Raw genomic sequence first — 17,508 nt, 5'->3', positions numbered from 1 at the left:
CTTTTTGGTCAGTATGTCCCTTCAAACATCTTGTCTTTTTGTGTTTCTCCTACCCGTCCTAATAATAGCAAGTTTTTACTGCAACTTTTGCTTCGTCTCTTTTTCTTGCATGTTTTCTTCAGTCTCTCTCTGCAGTGGCATAAATGAAGATCAGAAGGTTTTCAGTTGCTGTGGTTTCCTGTTTGTAGGTGGGATATAGAGATGCAAAAGTTGTTTGGTGAATTTGCTCCGAAAAGGTCTCGTGAATGAATTATGAACACTTAAGAGCCTGAATCGAAACAATCACTCTTTGTGCGGTGGAAAATTGGCTGAATGTTGTTTTGCTTGTGTGAGAGCAGACTCGTACCCGTATTGTTCCTGTAATTTTTGCTTGTTTGTGTAGGCAACAGAAACACCACAAAATGCCATGAGAGTGGGTGGGAAGATTGAGAGACTATGACTCACTGTCGGCAATAATCAAGCTCAGAGTTCAGCAACGATTTAAAAGCAATTTTCAATTTTAAAAAATTTATACGTTCTTAAAAATAAAGGTGGTTCAAGATGCTATGGAGAACCATTTTTGGCTAAACGGTTCCATAAAGAACCTTTAACATCCAAAGGACCCTTCTGTCAAAAAAGGTTCTTTGTGGTGAAAAAAGGTTCTTCTGATTATAAAAGCATGCAAAAAATGGTTCTTTTATGGTATCTTTTTATAAAGCACAACATTTTAAACTAATGTAGGTCAATCACATGCACACACGTTGCTTTTAGTGGCATATTTGGCTGTGGTCTACAAATAAATGAAAAACAAGCGAACGGAAAAAATCTGCATGGTGACAGAAAAGACAGAAGCCGAATGTTCAGATGAAAGAGTAGATAATGAGGGAGGTGAAATGAACGGGAAAGCAGCCACTTAGAGCGATAAAGAGGAGGAAAAGAGATGCTGAGTGGCGCAGGTGACGGAGCTGCACTTTCAGTCAGCCTATGAGAGGAGAGAAAGCGAGTGCAGAGGGTTTTTGCGGCAAAGGCCGTGTAGTTCAGAACACATTTTAACGGCTCGCATAAAAAGTAAAACGTAAGCTATCAGGTTTCGACTACTTGAGCGCATATGAAGAGACTGAATGATTGCAGAAATTCAGGTTGGGAAATCTAGTAAAGGTGGAAAAGTGAGGAGAGAGGTAGTGGACCTAAGAAGCGAGAAGGGGCAAGCTGTGTGGGTAGAAGAATTAAAAATGATGGCACCCTCAGTGTGAGCTGTGACTTAGGTGTGAGTTTACAATCTGCAGTGTGTGAACTGGTCTCCACAGTGTGGTTAAAAGTTTCTGCTGAGCAGAAACGTGTGCTGGCTTGACTCACTTTGCTGCTGCTGCTAAAAAGGTAAGCATCATTTTTTTTTATCTATTTCATGTTTTACTGACTGAGTTAAAGTTTGAAAAAAATCTCATGTTAAAAATTATGTATTTAGAGTTTACTATGATACAATACCTACTGTAGTAGAGTAAAAGCGTAAGCTGAAAACGCCATACAATAATTTTCTTTTTGCCGTTTATAAACTACACTCCTAAAATTGTCTTTGAATAGTTGCACAACAGAACAGTTCAATGTAATAGAAACAGGGTCCTACAGACCATATAAAGAATAGAAAAGGTTCTCCTTTGACTTGACTTAGCTTCTTTGGAGAACCAAAAATGTATCTATGTTTAGTCTGTAAACCCTTTCAGATCCTTTAATTGTAACTGGACTTTATATAAGCAATCCTGAGTGTTTCAAATTCTCTCTCTTTTAAAAAATAAAGGTGCTTAAGGTGCTTCACAGCTATGTCATAGAAGAATCATTTTTGGTTAATCAAAGAACCATTTGTTGTATACCTTTAAATAATCAACTTTTTTAAAGGTTTTTAGATGTTAAAGGTTCTTTATGGAACCATTCAGTCAAAAATGGTTCTATGGCAACGTGAAGCACCTTTATTTTGTAATTCATCAGAACCCAGTCCAGATGTGTCCACTACTTTAATCCACTACTTTTCGTCTGCATTGTATTTTAAAAATCTTATTAGATGTATTTATCTGTGAGTGTAAGCAATTTAACAGTCAATTAAATGTTAATTTTTTATCATATTTAGGAGTGATATATTAAGTCAAATCTGCTTGTTTGTAATTTTTCATTTCGGATTTTTCCTAGGTTTCTTTCTAGTTGTTTTTAATTTTGTGTAATTGTACTCAAGCTCATTTAAATAACATAACATAAAAGTACGGAAAATTGCACTGAACTGATTTTATATTAACACAGTTTATTTGTATTTTTTATTTACTGGCCCAGTCTCTTGACTGGTACATTTATGCTGGTTTATAGTGCCATTTAGATCTGAGGGTCAAGATATCACACCATGTCATACTGAGAATAAAACCTCATAACACTTATGCTTGTCTGGTCAGTTACAGATCAAACATCATTCATATTTTTAACACCACCATCATATTTAATCACACTCTTAAAAAATAAGTGCTTAGCACTTAAAGTGCATAATCATAGGGGGACCATTTTTAATGCTATATAGCATCTGGAGAAGAACCATCCCGGGGTGATATAGCACCACTTTAGCCCCACATATGGTTCTACACAGGTGCTATATGGCACTTAAAATGGTTCCCTTATGATTACGAGCCGGTGAACCACTTGTAGTGCTATTTAGCAGCGTTTGTTTTTAGAGGGTAGTGCATTTCACATTTTTATAAATATCATCATTCAGTGTGGTTTTGAAGTGATTTTACGTATCATATATAATGGTTTGATGTTTTAAGCATCTGCTGTTATTTGCAGCAAGGTGACCAAAAAATTGTTGGTAGGACTGCCATGTGCTATCCTTTTGAGGCTACCAAGATTCAAGAGAAATTGACAGTGGGCCAAGGGAGGCCCGAACCTATCATCATGTGTCGTTTTTCTCATCTAACTGCAAAATACAGGAAATCCGTTTCCTGGCACTAAATGCAACCACAGACAGTAACTTACACACACATAGAGAGATGTGAGTTAAAACTTGCAAAGCGAGTGATCCTGAGTGAAATTACGCAGATTGAGAATCTGGTAAATTAAAGCTAGTCAAACTAAAACTTCACCTGAGAAGTGTAGTAGGTCGTAGGTTGTTCAAAAATGTCGGAAATCGAAAGATTGTGTGCCAAAATGAGCAAAAGATCAACGTTAACAGGTGTTTTTCCTCAATCTTATCCTATGTGCAACCTAGGCACACAGCTAAATATAAAATTTGAAACATTTTGGTAAATTTTATGATTCAAACAAGTGAAAAGATGCTAAATTCATATTCAAGAAATGCATTTTCAGAAACGTCTTTTAAATCTGCTGTAATGTACATTTGTAAGTGGTACATTTTACAAATCTGTATAAAAACGTATCAATTTATCTTGATTTAAGATGTTCAGTTAATGCCTTTAAATAATTAAATGATATTACTGAATAATATTTGCAGCACAAACGTTAAATCATGTCGGCTCCAATGGCCTGCGTAATGACATCTAGTACAGAAGTGCTTAAGTCGGCCCGAGTTCGAGTCTCAAGTCTTTGTCCGTTCCCGGCTCCTGCTTCTCTCTCTCTCTCTCTTTTTAAATAAAGCTATTAATGCTGATAATATCTGTTAGAAAGTAGTTAATGATAAATCGTGTCTATATCACTTCTGTAAGATAAAGCTGTGAGGAACAAGATACCATCTCCCCAGCAAACACTTATGTTCACATTTTGCACAATATGAAACTGTTGTATAAATCAAATGTCAAAATGTTAAATATAACTGACTTTTCATATGCCATTTTATTATTTATGTCACAATGAGCTAAGCTTAGGGCAGTGGTTCTCCAACTTTTTCACAGTGTAGTCCCCCTTGTGTACAATGCATCCCTTCATGGCCCTCCAAAGAAAATTTTATGACAAAATTCTAAAACTTAAATGTGAACATATTAAATGATACAATGCAGTGCTGTCGGTTAGTGCCTCATTTTCTAAGGTTAAATTACACAGACTTTATGATAAATTATTGTATTTTAAATGTCATAAAACTGGGCCAACCGGCACAATCCAGCGGCCCCCAGTTTGGGAACCACCGGCTTAGGGAATCGTTTCCCAGGTTTATTGTCACTAATCTACAGAAATACAAATTTAAATTAAGGTTTATAATGTTTTTTCAAAGCCCTAGTGCTAAAAAAGTTATGTTTTTGCTTTCTTTTTATAGTTATGGACTCCACTGTACTGTTGTCGGTGGTAGGCGGGGCTCTTCTCCTGTCAATCATATTTGTAACCGGTCTGTGTATTAACTGTTTTCGGAGCAAGCAGCCAAGTAAGACTAAGTGTTATGATCTAAAAAAAAATAAAAAATAACATTATCTGTCTGAAATAGAAGGCACTTTTTTGTCTCATTGTAGCTGCATAATAAAAATAATACTCTATAGCTCAGTGATGCAAAACTCACATTAATTTCAATTTTTAGATTATTTCATAATACTTATCGCAATGCTTTGCATGTGCATTATGATGGGAAAGGCTAATTTGTTGTAATACTTTTTCTTACAGCAACCATATCTCAAAGATCCAGTGACTCCAGTCCAGAACACCCAACGTAAGCATTTTTTTTACATTTAAAAATACAAATTAAATAAATTGGTGATAGTGTGAAGTATGTTTTAAAGGGCTACAGAAGTGTCCACAATTAAAAAAAAATTAATCATTGTTAACATTTGAGTGTAAAGTAACACACAGTATGTGTTCATCATTCTCTCTCTCTTTCTCTCTCTCTTTCCATATAGACCGGGTTTCGTGGTTCGGCATCCCCAGTCTACATGTTAAATTTTTTTCCTTTTTTTCCCAACACACACAAACTCATACGTTTTTACCAAAAATAAATCCATCTATAGCTACTAAAATTGTTCTCTCTGAACAGATGCATCCTACCCGGACCATAACAGAATCAACTACCAAACTACCCAACTACCCCAGTGAGTTCTGACCCTTTTTAAAAATAAACAGATAAACAGATATATAACTGTGTTTTGTTAATAATCACTTTACCGACAGTTCTCTCAGTTCTCCATCATTTAGTTCTGCAGTGAAGTCTCCCTCATGTCCCCCTTCTGAAAGTGAGTTTCATTCGCTTATCTTTGCAAATATTTTTACATTAGTCTTTATGGTCGCAGAATGATGGTTTCAACGGGCAACAACAAAACAAACAGCTTTTGTGGACCAAACTTAACTTCCGGTAGACCTACCCATAAAGTCCCTCTAGAGTAGATTATTTCTGATAACAAGCTAAATAAATAACCAGTTATTTACCTTTTAGCTAAAGCGTATAAACCTTTAAACTGAGCTAACGTTACTGTGTAAAATTAATTGTATTGTATTGCCTGGCTGCCATCCACACAGTGGTGATCTATGTTCACTGTCTCCCCTCGTCTTTTGGAACCCAAAACATTTTTATTTGCCAAAGGTCAGCTTAGTCACAAACACAGACCGGAAGTTAAGGGTCAGACGCGTAACCGCGGCAATGCGCGTGCCTTAGATGAAACCGTCTGTTTTATACAAAGAAATAGTTTATTTAAGAAAATCCTGTCATTCTTTTATTAAATTGTGTGTCATTACAAACCTGTTTGCTTTTTGTTTGTTTTTAAAGCTGGAAGTCAAGCCAGTTATGTGAACCAAAGCGGTAAGGAGGGATATACAAACTACCAATTGCACGACACATTATTATGTAGTTATGGAGATAATCCAGTGGGTTTGATTTGCTTACAGGTGCATTGATGAACATTAAAGTCTCTGTAAAGTCATTCTTGAAAATTGTTTCTAAACACATTATAAATGCTTGAGATGTATTGCTGAAATCTATTTAGTACTGAATTGCCGAGTTTTATTGTTAAACAGTTTTTCACCATGTCATTCTGTGTTGAGGATTAATTGGGCAGGGTTAAAACGGTTAAAACTTAAGCCACAACGTATGCCTACACCCCTAACCCAATCTAATAAAAACTTATTTTATTTACAGCATTCAAATTTGGTTGGGTGGTTAATAGCACATTTTTCTGCGGTGTGACAAACTCAGAATACATTTAATATTTTACTTTACATGAACTTTAATGTTTACACTTCACTTTTTTTGAAAATATGCTAATTTTCCAGCTCCCCTAGAGTTCAACATTTGATTTTTACCGTTTTGGGAATCAGCCAAAAAAATGGGAAAAATATCAAAACTCTTTGGTAATTTTTTAGCGTGATGCTAATGGTCTAATCAGATTCAATGGATTATGCTAAGCTATGCTAAAAGTTGGACCAGGAGATCAGCTGAATGGATTTCAAAACAGTAAAAAGCAAATGTTTAACTCTAGGGGAGCTGGAAAATGAGCATATTTTTAAAAAAAGTGGAGTGTCCCTTTAAACTATATGGTGTATGCCAACGTGTATGTGATTGGTTAATAATGATGAATTTGTAATTCTGCTTTAGACAGAGAAGATGAGCAATACCAACAGCCCACAGACGAAACAGACAATAATTACATGTAAGAACAAATCTACTAGATCCAAAATCAGTTGCCACAAACAATTAAAAATAAATTTCTTGACTTCAAATGTTCATTTTCTTATTTACACCTCAAACAAACCGACTTTTTTCCTCAGAACTGTGATTCCTGATTCGCAGAGCAAAGCATCGTCTCATAGCTCAGGTGAGACTGTAAACTGCGAACAATATCTAATTCAATGATTAAGGATGTTGTAATTATATGATTATGCTAATGTCGTTATGCTAACTCCGTAGGAGAAAATTATATAAACGTGGGTGACGTGGAGGATGAATCAGGTATAACACACACTTAAAACAAATAACCAGAATGCATCCGTTAAATGTGTCGTTTAACTAATGCTGGGCTGTATTTACAGACAAAGATGATAATGATTATATAAATCTCCAAAACTCACCTCTAGGTAAGTTTGAAAACTCTTTACAGGTACACAGCAGCACTAATTTTGAATTGCTCTCGCGGTACTTGGCAAGTCCTGTCTGCGCAGCAGCGCGTGACTGTAATGATGAAAGTGATGCGTTGAATATATGATCCTGTTTTTCTTGCTTCACAACAGCTCAGTCATATGACAGTAAAAACAGTGATGACCGGGGGAGCTCTGATTATGTCAACACAGCCCCTAATTTATTATAATCAAGGTATGTTTCACACATTTTGTATCTCAGATGTCTTAATAGAAGATGCATTAAAACGTTCTTAATCTGTTTTTTGTCTCTTCTAGATGTTTCTTGGTTGGATCTACTTTTTTTATAACCCAAGGATGATGGGATGTCAAAGACCTAAGAGAATCAGATGAGTTTTGAGATGTGCCTATATGTGTATTTAACACGCTGTCATCTCTCCAGATATTTCTACTGCTTCTCTCAACCCTTACAACAGATTTGCTGACGATACCTGAGAATGTTTTTATAGTTTTTCTGTTCAAGTATTTTTGCTATTTACAATGTACTGCATACTGACTTTTACTTTCAAGAATATGACCACACCACTTTGAAGAATTTCGTTGACTGTTTAAATATGCAATGTATTATACAACTTTGTTATTCATATGAATAAACAACTATTTGTTTACTACTTGGTAAAATGTATCATGTTTCACATGCTATCAAACATGGGTGTAAAACAAGCATCAAATCAGTGTTAAATACTTCAAATGATAGTGACATTTAAAGAGATGAAAAAGTCCTAATTTTCTCATCCTCATATTGTTTTAAATCTATATGAATTTATTTTCTGTTGAACACAAAAAATATTTTGGTAAATGATAGCAAGCACACAGCTGATTGTAACCATTGACTTCCATAGCAGGAAAACAAATATTATGGAAGTATTGTTATAAATGAAGATTTTAATAAGCACACAGTTGACAGTACCCATTGAATTCCATATTTGAAGAGTTTTGTTGCAAACAAGATAAATCCGTTTTTAACATTTTTGTCAAAACATGTTTGTTATCATGTTATTATTTTGTTATATGCTGCTATTTAAATGTATTTTCTAAGTTATGACTGCAGTTGAATTGATATTAATTGGAGCGCACAACCAAAAAACGAGATTTCTGAAAAATAAAAGTGTTTTGCAACGAAACTCTTCATTTTTTCTTTTCCTACTATGGAATTCAATGGTTACAATCAGCTGTGTGCTTACCATCATTTATCAAAATATTTTCTTTGTGTTCATCAGAAAATAAATTCATACAGGTTAAAAACATGAGGATGAAAAAAATTGTGACAATTGTCCTTTTTAGAGTGAACGATCCCTTCTAGAGAGTAAATAAACTGAATTCTGTTATTTACTAAAACCATGTTGTTCTAGACTTATGAATTTATTTTTTCTGTTGAACACATAAGATATTTTGATAAAATATAAAACAACGCTGTGCTTACCATAATTTATCAAAATATCTTAATTTGCGGTCAGCACAAGTCTCAACATCAAGTTATTAGATTAACATCAAGTTAGTATGTAGTGCAAGATTATGAAAGACAAAACATTTGACACAAAACAAGTAGGGAGAGTTTAAAAATTTATTTATTTTTATACACTTTTTAAATTTTTTTTGTTCTTTTTTATTTTTTATTTACGATTTATTATTTACTTATTTAATAAGGGGGTTGAGGATAAAGGGAGAGGTCACTGTATTTTTATAAAAATGTCCCTCGCTCTTTCCATTCGAGTTTCTCTCCCGGTCTCACGCCCTTTCCCTCGGTCCGTTTTAAACACTCCGTTCAAATTAAAAAGAGCACAAAGAAAAAATAAAACGAGCACATTCAGTCTTGCAAGAGGTATGAATAAAAACAAAATCTTTTTCCATTCTTTAGAGAGAGAGAGCAGGTTTAGAGTATGTACATATGAGCGTGCGATGGTACACACAAGTGTCCAGGTGAGGGCGCTCATTTGTCACACTGTGGCAATGGCCTCTGTTCCGGTCTCAGTCATGCTGTCAGTTTCCAGGAGGGTGGAATTGCATCTGCTGTGTAGGGTGACCCTGCACTGAAAAAAAAAAAAAAGAGAAACAAAAATTTAATTAAAATGTAAACACGCACACATACACTTCACAATAGCTAGGCTAATACATCTGCAAGGATCTAAAGCAAAACCCTTCACAAAAAACAAGAAAATAATTAGAGATTTCATTTTAACTAGGCATAAATGATCTTCAGTTACCCTGAGGTGGCATGTAGGAGTACTGCTGGTGAGTTGGATGTTGGGGTGGGGGAGGTCCATGCGGGGGGCCAGAGCCCTGCTGAGGAGGAGGATGTCCCGGATGATGAAGCAGCATCATTTGAGGTGGCCCGTGACCTCCTGAGTGGTGAGGACCCGAGAGCGCACTTTGAACATGAGTCTGAGAAAAATGACAGTTAGTTTAGAAAATAATCGACTCGGCGGTCACACCAATCTATATTAATAACTGTATCCCTAGGGATGTGGGTCTGCTTTCAATCACCTGTGTGAGTTGTCCTAAGGATGAATAAGGATGAGGAAGGGGCTGGTGTCCGGGCAGGGTGTAGCCCTGAATGGGGTAGGGGCCCTGTGGAGAGCTGTGTCCCGGAGGCATGTTAGGGGGTGTCTGTGCTGACATCTGCCCAGGGTGGTACAGAGAAGGAGGCTGAGGACCGGACTGACCAGACTTTAGAGACAGAAACAACAGTTTATTTAATTTTGCATATCCCTTAACCCCCTGGTGGGTGGGTTGATTGATTGGCAGGTGGATGTACCTGTCCTGGACTGGGGGCAGGGTGTTGAGGGGGCGGCTGGTTGCCTGTGGGGGTGCTGGAGGGCTGAGGGGGGTGCATGGAACCCGAGTGATGAGAGAACGACTGTGGAGCTGAAAGAGAAGATCACATGGCTGTTAATATCATGTAAACATTATGCACAATGGAGTTAACCTAAATCTAGAAATTCAGTCCTAGGGCTGCCAAGTCTTTGCGTTACTTACCATACATGCCCTGCTGAGGAGCTGGTGGTCCTTCAGCCTGGCCAGGATACTGGGGCCCTGGGGGACACAGCGCTTGCGGGTGCCCTCCTGAACTCAGCACCCGTCCACCCTGGAGCATAGAATAGACCTGGATACCAGATGGAGAAGTTTGTTAAGAAGCTGACTGTGTGTACAACCTTGAATGTACTATTAATGAAAATGTATACGTGCGTTTACCTGTCCAGAGTAGTGGGGCATGGCTTGGATGACCTGATTATACTGCAGAAACTGTTGAGGGTAAGGAGAGGCCACCAGAGGAGGACCTGCAGCTGATGCCGCAGCCTGGATCATAGGGGGCGCTGAAGAGCTGTGGTCTGGACGAGGGGTCACCACAGAACCTGACAGACAGGTGGAGTAATCATCAATGCATGTATGCTTGAGTTTGGATCCTGATTTACATTTAATAATTTACATTCAGCACAAGGCAGACACTGTCATCCAAAGCATCATTCAAGGTGCATTTCCTTGTTATGCATGCTCCTGGGGTAATGTGCATTTTAAGAGTTACCTTTAGCTCTTGGGTATTTTCCTTGATTGACTGTTGCCATGGGATACGAGTACATCTGTGGCTATAAACAAGAAAACAACTATTACCTATATAAATATAATAATTTATTTTTTCTCAAATAACCATTAAACATCACCAGAGCAAGGAACCCTATAAGACAAACACCTGTACGTTGTGACCCTGTATCTGGATGGGTGACACGTAGCTCAGGTATTGGGTATTGTATATGGCGTTCTGGCCTGGTGGGGGCTGTAGCACCACTGTGGGGCTGGGTGGAGTCGGGCGTGGTGGGGTGGGAGTGGCTGAAGGCTTCACCTGCAAGTGACACGTTAGGTCAGAGATGATAGTTTGTACCTTTTCAACAGCGAAATAGTTCAAGCAAGTGCGCTCACCATGCTAAGAGGGGCCTTGGTGGGGTTGAACTCTTTGGCGTTGGGGTTCAGTGTTGATTTTTTCACTTGACTGAATAGAAAGTCAAGTAAAAATGTTAGTTAAACAAAATTACCACAATGACATGAAGCCTCCAAATGTTTTACTCACTCAGCCATGCCCTCGGATCTCTCAGACGTTTCCGTTTTGCTTTCCTCACTGCCCGGGGTCCTCGCAGGCTGGGGAGTCTCAGCCAATTGCCCGTCTCCGGTGGAATTTTGCATGGCAGGGCCAGACTGGGCAGAGGGTGCGACTGGTGGAGGGGTGGCGTTTGCCACACCTTCTGCATTTGTCTCTCTACCTCTCTCCTCTGCAGGAAGCTCTGGGGTCGTGATCGGGGCCGGTTTCGATTCCGTAGGAGGGATGGTGTCTGTTTGTGTGTTGTGGGAGGGGTTTGATTGGGGAGAGGCTGTGGCTACAGTTGAAGTGTTGGAGCTGGATAGAAGCTGAAATCAAAGAGGTTGAATTTTAATATTATGGAGAAAATGCAACTTTGAAAAAGACGGTGCACGCATACTCACCTTAAAATTTTTACCAAACCTGCGAAGCTCCTCCTCCATGTCTTGTCTATGCTGGACTGAATAGAAATAGGAAAGTGATTAATCATATGAAAGATTTACAAGTTGCAAGTAGTCAGTCAAATGCCTAAACTTTGACAACTTTAAAGTGGTGGTCAGTATTACCTTTCACAGGTTTGCTTTCCTGGGGACTAGCTGGACTTTCCATTCGTTCCTTAGACAGAATTTCATTCACTAAAAAGTAAAAGTAAGATAGTTGGGCACATATACAAGCCACATGCAACTCGTAACACCACTTAATTGGATCATTTCTTACCATCTACAGTAAACGAAAGGGTGGGGCCTGTGGGTTTGGGGGTCACTGTGGTAGCTGAGGTATCCAGGTAAGGGGAAGTGGCTGAAGGAGGGTCCTGGGAAGGAGCATCTGGTTTAGGGGAACGAGAGACTGGAGAAAGACAGAAAGGAAAGCATGTTAGAGTAAAATAAACTAAAATAAAATAAAAGCTTGTGGGGTGTGATAACAAGCAAGTGTGCATTTTAACCTGTAGGAGATGAGTGTGAGTTTGGGGTACGCAGGTTTCTGTTGGTCTGCCCAGGTCTTTGAGCCTTGGGTGACATTTTGGTTGATACTGGATAAGAAGACACAAAAAAACTGCATTGGTACTCACACAGGCATGTCGAAACGAACACAAGCGCATATGCTCACACATAGCTTACCGCCATTTACAGGCCGGCCTGCATCAGAAAGAGATTGTGGGTGTGAGAGCGAATGTGGGATCGTGTGGGGAGAAGGAGGGCTAGAATGACCCAGCTCTGAGGGGCGGGGCTGTGTAGGAGGGCTGCTGTATCCTCCCCTGGTAGACAGAGGACTACTTCTATCAGTGGAATGAATAGGCTGACCGCTTCCAGAAGGGAGGGGCCTAGGGGAAGAGCTTGAAGAGCCAGGTCTATTTGTTCGGTTGGGCAGAGTGGATACAGCTCCACCTCTTTCACCTCTTCCTGTAACACCCATCTCTCTCTCGCGTGCCCGCTGGGGTAGAGGAATGTATTTGCCCTCTCTAGAATAAACACACAGACACAAGAACCATTAGCATATTTATACAAACATGTGTGAATGGTAAAAGGATAGGGATTGCTGATGGTTGAAGAAAGAACGTGTCGAACCTGCTTCCAGCGCTGGAAAATCCAGGGCTATCTCTTCCTCTCTCCCGTTCTCCATCTCTCTCTCGCACAACGGCGCTGTATTTGTCTTCTTCAGTTTTCCCATCGTCATTCTCCAACGAAGCTCTGTGGCGATACTGTGAACTTGACTCGATCTCAATGGCCAGTCGAGTGGCCCGAGCCTCGCGCTGCCTGAAGCCCTCCGAGCTGCCACGTTCTAGAGGAACCCTAAAATGAAGAAAAAAAATGAAAATGAAACAAATATTTATTTCCTAAACTAATAAAAACACTGGTTATAAGAAGTGATACAAGTACCAACTTACGTGTACATGGAGAGACTGGAGTCATAGGTTGACTTCACCCCATAGTTCTCCTCATTAAAACGAAACATCTCACTGGCATCCCAGCCATTAGACTGATAGAAAGAAGGGAAATGAAATAACTTATATGCTACGTGTAACTAAAGACAGTCATGCCATAATAATTTAGGATCACACCGTTTAATACACAGAAGCAAAAGGGTTAAACTTACTGCATCTCCTTCTAGGTCATAATTTTCGCCATTACTGTCACCTCCATCCCACCTCTGAAGCACTTTCTCTCTGTGGTCACCATTTACTTTTGAAGAGCTGATTGCTGAATCTGTAAAAGTATCTAAAAAGCACAAAAATCATTAAAACGCTATTTTCTGTACACGGACCATTCTTCAATTACACATGTACATACCTCGTGTAGCGTAGTTGAGGTCCACATCCTTACAGGTCATAGTGACGAGGTCATTCGGGCCAAAGATGATCATGTCTGTAATCTCTTCTCTCCTGGGATGAGCAACTATACCGCCACCACCTCCATCTCCCTCCTCATTTTTCACCTTGTGCACTGCATCCACTGCAAGTTCACACTAAACACACACATACACACACAGTTAGATTGGAGTGGTACATGAAGTCAATGTAGTTCGAGTGAAAACTACAAAAACTTGCTTTACGGCAGACCTACAATCCAATCAGAGCCAGCTATGCTGCAGTATTTACAACAGTACTAATGAACAATTACGCGTCTAACCTGTAGGGGGAGCAAAGAGCAATAACTCTTTAGTGTTGCTTTAACATAAACTAAAGTAGTAACCCTTATGAATTTGTTCAGTTTATGCGTTTAATGCGAGCTGAGGCAAACTATCCATTTTGTTTAAAATATAACACGCTGCATACTGGCGTCGCTCTCACTCTCGCGTACGTGCTGTGGTTTTAATGAGTTTGCTGTCATGACGGTGTTGCTCTTTTTTGTCCACCAATCAAGTGACTTGTCATAATGAGTAAAAAACGAACAAATAACTAAATGAGTAAACTACTGCCCTGCCCCCTAATACGATTGTTTATCGCCGATCTCACAGGCTGACGATAGGACGATCTCAATATGGGGCATATCGCCCAACACTACTCTCATGTCTTAAAGCTACAGTAACCTTATTAATTTCTTAATAAAATCACTCTCAGCTCTTCACTAAAGAACTGTTGAACTTCGTTCTAATAAATTTGTATTACTTTTAAGAGACATAAGCCTTTTTAAAGGCATATTAAAATTTCTTTGCAGAAGAAATATTTGTTGTTTTATTTATTTGATTCTCTATTAACAAAAATAATATACCTACTTACTGCAAGTAATATAACAAAGGCAACATCTGTGGTATTACTTTATCTAGAAAAAAAATGATAACAGTTACAGTCATCAAAGACCTTGCAAATCAGCTTTAATAATCTGTATCGGGCATTGGTATCGGCCGATCATGAAGACAACAAATCGGTACTCGATATTGGCTGCAAAAATCCTGATCAGAGCATCCCTAGTTCAGACAGCAAAATTTTGGGAGTGACAACCGCTTTTGTTAGGCGATTTGCCCCATTTTGAGATCGTCCTATCGTCAGCCTGATTCTGTTCCCACACCACAGCTTCTCTGTAAATGCAGTTGTGAAACCCAAATATTTACGGGTGTGAGGTTGGTTATAGAATGCGGTTGTCAAACCCATAAATAACAGAACTGCGTGTGAACGCAACCGTCTTAAGGATTTAAATGTGGGTTTGATGCCGTATTATGGTACAGTGTGAACGCAGCCAAAGACAAATTGCAGGTGATATTCTTCATTTGTAAGTTGCTTTGGGTATGTGTGTCTGCTTAATGACTAAATGTAAATGTAAATGACAAACTCACATGGGGGCTTAAAGTCTTGAATATTCCCTCGTACACGCTACCATTCTTCACCATAACATCACATCTGGATCCCTGAGTGAAGAAAGGTATGCATGAGCACAAAGTAAAAAAAAAGAGATGCTAAACTACTAATCACAACATTAAATTATGATATTACTAAAATTTTGTTTTCAACATTTCTTCCTGATTTACTCCATGCTAAAACTCACCACAACAGCTGTAAGAAAATGGAGCATCCGGGAGTTGTTGTACACACCATCAAACACCTATACAGAATAAAAATCATGTTAAGATGCATTCAAACATTATCTCTTAAAAGCACAAAGTAGTCCAGTAAATGGCTTACCGGAAATTTAATTTTGTGTTTATACTTCATTTTGTATTTATTACTTTGTCTATTTACATAATTACCTAGTATCAAATCTTGTGAGAGTTGCTTTTGTTGATCTCAAAACAATGATAATAAAAGATCTATTCTGTTCTGTTGTTTGAGTCTACTAGTACAAATACGTTTTGTTACGTTTTATTTTTTTTTTAGAAATTTGAAACTATGAATATATTGAATTGAAATACATACAGGTGGTGATGGCGAAGAAGTCTTCACTGAGTTTCTGTTCCTAAAAACAAACAAACAAAAAATTACTATACATAAAAATACATTTTATCAGAAAAAATATGTTCACATAAAATATATGAAAATATAACAATACATAAAATTAATATTGGGTAAAGCACACATTTGTACTATGTATATATATATATATTATTCTATCTTATATAGTGCAAAAAAATCTGCTCTCTAGGTTTCCGTACATGTCCCCGGTGCTCCACGTATTGCCCTTCTGTTACATGTGTTGCAAACAATAACAACAGCGTTTACTGTAACAAAAGGACAATCGTATACATTTAATAAAATGACAATGTTTGGATTTAATCGGATAACTTACTCTAACAAAAGACAATTTAGCAATCTAAATGTGAGAACAATAACAACCGAACGCGTGTTTTATTCACGTCAGAACGCAAAGCGGGTTAGCGGCGTTGGCTAACACCAAAGCAAATGCCGAAGACAAACAGCTTGACATGAATGTGCGCAAATGTACGCGATCAGCACCCTCAATCGCAACCAAAGAACCCGATTAGAAAAAGCGAGTCTTGTACTTTTTTGCCATATGCATCCCGGGTCTTCCTTGAGGTCGTCTTTTTAAAACGGCTCAAAATGAAAGTCAAACACGGCACACAATACTGAATCATATGTGATCAAAAACAACAACAAAACACTGCTGATCCTCGTCCACGCCCCGCCTCTGATATCAGTTATAGGCTGGAAAAAATGCCAATTAAATAAAAGCTAAATTCTATTGGTTTACAAAAAAAGGTTATGGGCTACCGTGTACTGGTCACGACAATCGTATTAATCATTGGCACAGAAGTGTGTCGATCAAAAATGGTTTGCGACGATTGGCTACCGGCACTGCTAATTTAACAAGACTCGATGTAATTGGTTTTTCTTAGGGGTTCTAAATGAAGTATGCGTTCTGACCACGCCCACTTTAACCGGTAGGCCTCAAGTTAACATGCAATCCGCGGTGTTTCTCAGAAGAGTATCCGACATCTAGTTACCTTCCCGGAAGGGGTCTGTTCGAGTTACTCCCTGGAACTGACGAGGCCATGGAGCCTGAAGTTCCATTGGATGTTTTGCGGCCGCCGGGTCCAGGCTGCTGTCACAACAGAAAACGTTTATTTAATTACAGACACAAATTGCCTAACGATGTATAAACATAAGTGTGAAGTTTAAGCTTCTAGCCAATACGATGATGGTTAGCCAGCTCACTAGCACGTTAGGTATGAAAGTCGAAGTTGCTTGTTTAAAAGGAGTGACAAACTTTGCACCAAAAAATTTCGTACGATCTAAAATATACTGGATTAAATCGTGCGTTCATTTGTTTAAAAATGTCTACCTAGAGGAGGTACTCACGTTCTGTCGGCGAAAGGACATAACTAGCCGCCGAGTTGCCCGCTAAATTTCCCCTTGTTGCCTATGACAAGCTAGCAACTATACTAGCCTGTCTACAGTCCTTTTTTGTTGTACAGCAGGGTTCTCAGATCGGCTCGATCCTGCTTTGCGTCTCAACCCAGTCCAGTTCAGTCTGTTATTCGATCACGAAGAGAAAATAAGCCTTATTTTTCTATTAAATATTACCGGCACCACGTCTCGCGAATTAGCCAGCGATCAACGCAGTCTCGTTTTTTTAAAAATGCTCGACTGTCATTGGACGATGCCGTAAAACGTAGCGTGTAGACGCAAAGGCGTACAAGATCCGCATCACGTCGACTGCCACAGGCTCACATGCTTCGACAAAGAAGCGTTTGTATATATAAAAAGAACGAGAAAGCATATCGCTTCAAGAAAGTAAAATTGCACAAACTATGTATGACAGCAACTTACCCCTTGCGTTATTAGGCAAGCACAATGGATTAATTTAATTGTGGGTTGAGCCTTGTGCATTTTTGTCTGTATCAGAATTTAAACAAATAATGAATCTTGTCAAAATATAAAAGATGCTTCACTATCTATCTATCTATCTATCTATCTATCTATCTATCTATCTATCTATCTATCTATCTATCTATCTATCTATCTATCTATCTAT

General features: G+C 38.6%; 2 protein-coding genes across 5 annotated transcripts; one reads left to right on the top strand and one right to left on the bottom strand.

Moving 5' to 3' along the window:
- Positions 1-131: 131 nt before the first annotated feature.
- lat (linker for activation of T cells) lies at positions 132-7,622 on the top strand. Of its 2 annotated transcripts, none has more exons than XM_073813898.1 (13): positions 132-1,356; positions 4,220-4,324; positions 4,558-4,603; positions 4,791-4,825; positions 4,925-4,979; positions 5,083-5,120; positions 5,651-5,683; positions 6,476-6,530; positions 6,649-6,695; positions 6,788-6,829; positions 6,910-6,954; positions 7,108-7,189; positions 7,273-7,622. In XM_073813898.1, exons 2-12 carry the CDS (start codon positions 4,222-4,224, stop codon positions 7,182-7,184), a joined length of 576 nt encoding a protein of 191 aa, XP_073669999.1. In that variant the 5' UTR covers positions 132-1,356; positions 4,220-4,221; the 3' UTR covers positions 7,185-7,189; positions 7,273-7,622. The 2 variants fall into 2 exon arrangements, with proteins under 2 accessions (XP_073669999.1, XP_073669998.1); XM_073813897.1 differs by having other exon boundaries at positions 5,059-5,120.
- Positions 7,623-8,560: 938 nt separating this feature from the next.
- atxn2l (ataxin 2-like) lies at positions 8,561-17,109 on the bottom strand. Of its 3 annotated transcripts, none has more exons than XM_065280699.1 (24): positions 16,833-17,109; positions 16,478-16,575; positions 15,432-15,471; positions 15,064-15,120; positions 14,855-14,926; positions 13,372-13,546; positions 13,178-13,299; positions 12,969-13,060; positions 12,649-12,873; positions 12,202-12,542; positions 12,027-12,113; positions 11,801-11,929; positions 11,650-11,718; positions 11,488-11,543; positions 11,078-11,412; positions 10,930-10,999; positions 10,703-10,852; positions 10,538-10,598; positions 10,207-10,367; positions 9,991-10,117; positions 9,770-9,879; positions 9,499-9,681; positions 9,219-9,396; positions 8,561-9,044 (listed from the first exon to the last, which is right to left on the bottom strand). In XM_065280699.1, exons 1-24 carry the CDS (start codon positions 16,851-16,853, stop codon positions 8,995-8,997), a joined length of 3,009 nt encoding a protein of 1,002 aa, XP_065136771.1. In that variant the 5' UTR covers positions 16,854-17,109; the 3' UTR covers positions 8,561-8,994. The 3 variants fall into 3 exon arrangements, with proteins under 3 accessions (XP_065136771.1, XP_065136780.1, XP_065136789.1); XM_065280708.1 differs by having other exon boundaries at positions 16,478-16,572; XM_065280717.2 differs by lacking the exons at positions 16,478-16,575; positions 16,833-17,109 and adding an exon at positions 16,016-16,147.
- Positions 17,110-17,508: the final 399 nt, after the last annotated feature.

Source organism: Paramisgurnus dabryanus, chromosome 3, assembly GCF_030506205.2.
Source record: "Paramisgurnus dabryanus chromosome 3, PD_genome_1.1, whole genome shotgun sequence".
NCBI classification, from domain to species: domain Eukaryota; kingdom Metazoa; phylum Chordata; class Actinopteri; order Cypriniformes; family Cobitidae; genus Paramisgurnus; species Paramisgurnus dabryanus.
The sequence above is the reverse complement of the archived record's forward strand: the minus strand, read 5'-3'. Positions and strand labels throughout refer to the sequence as shown.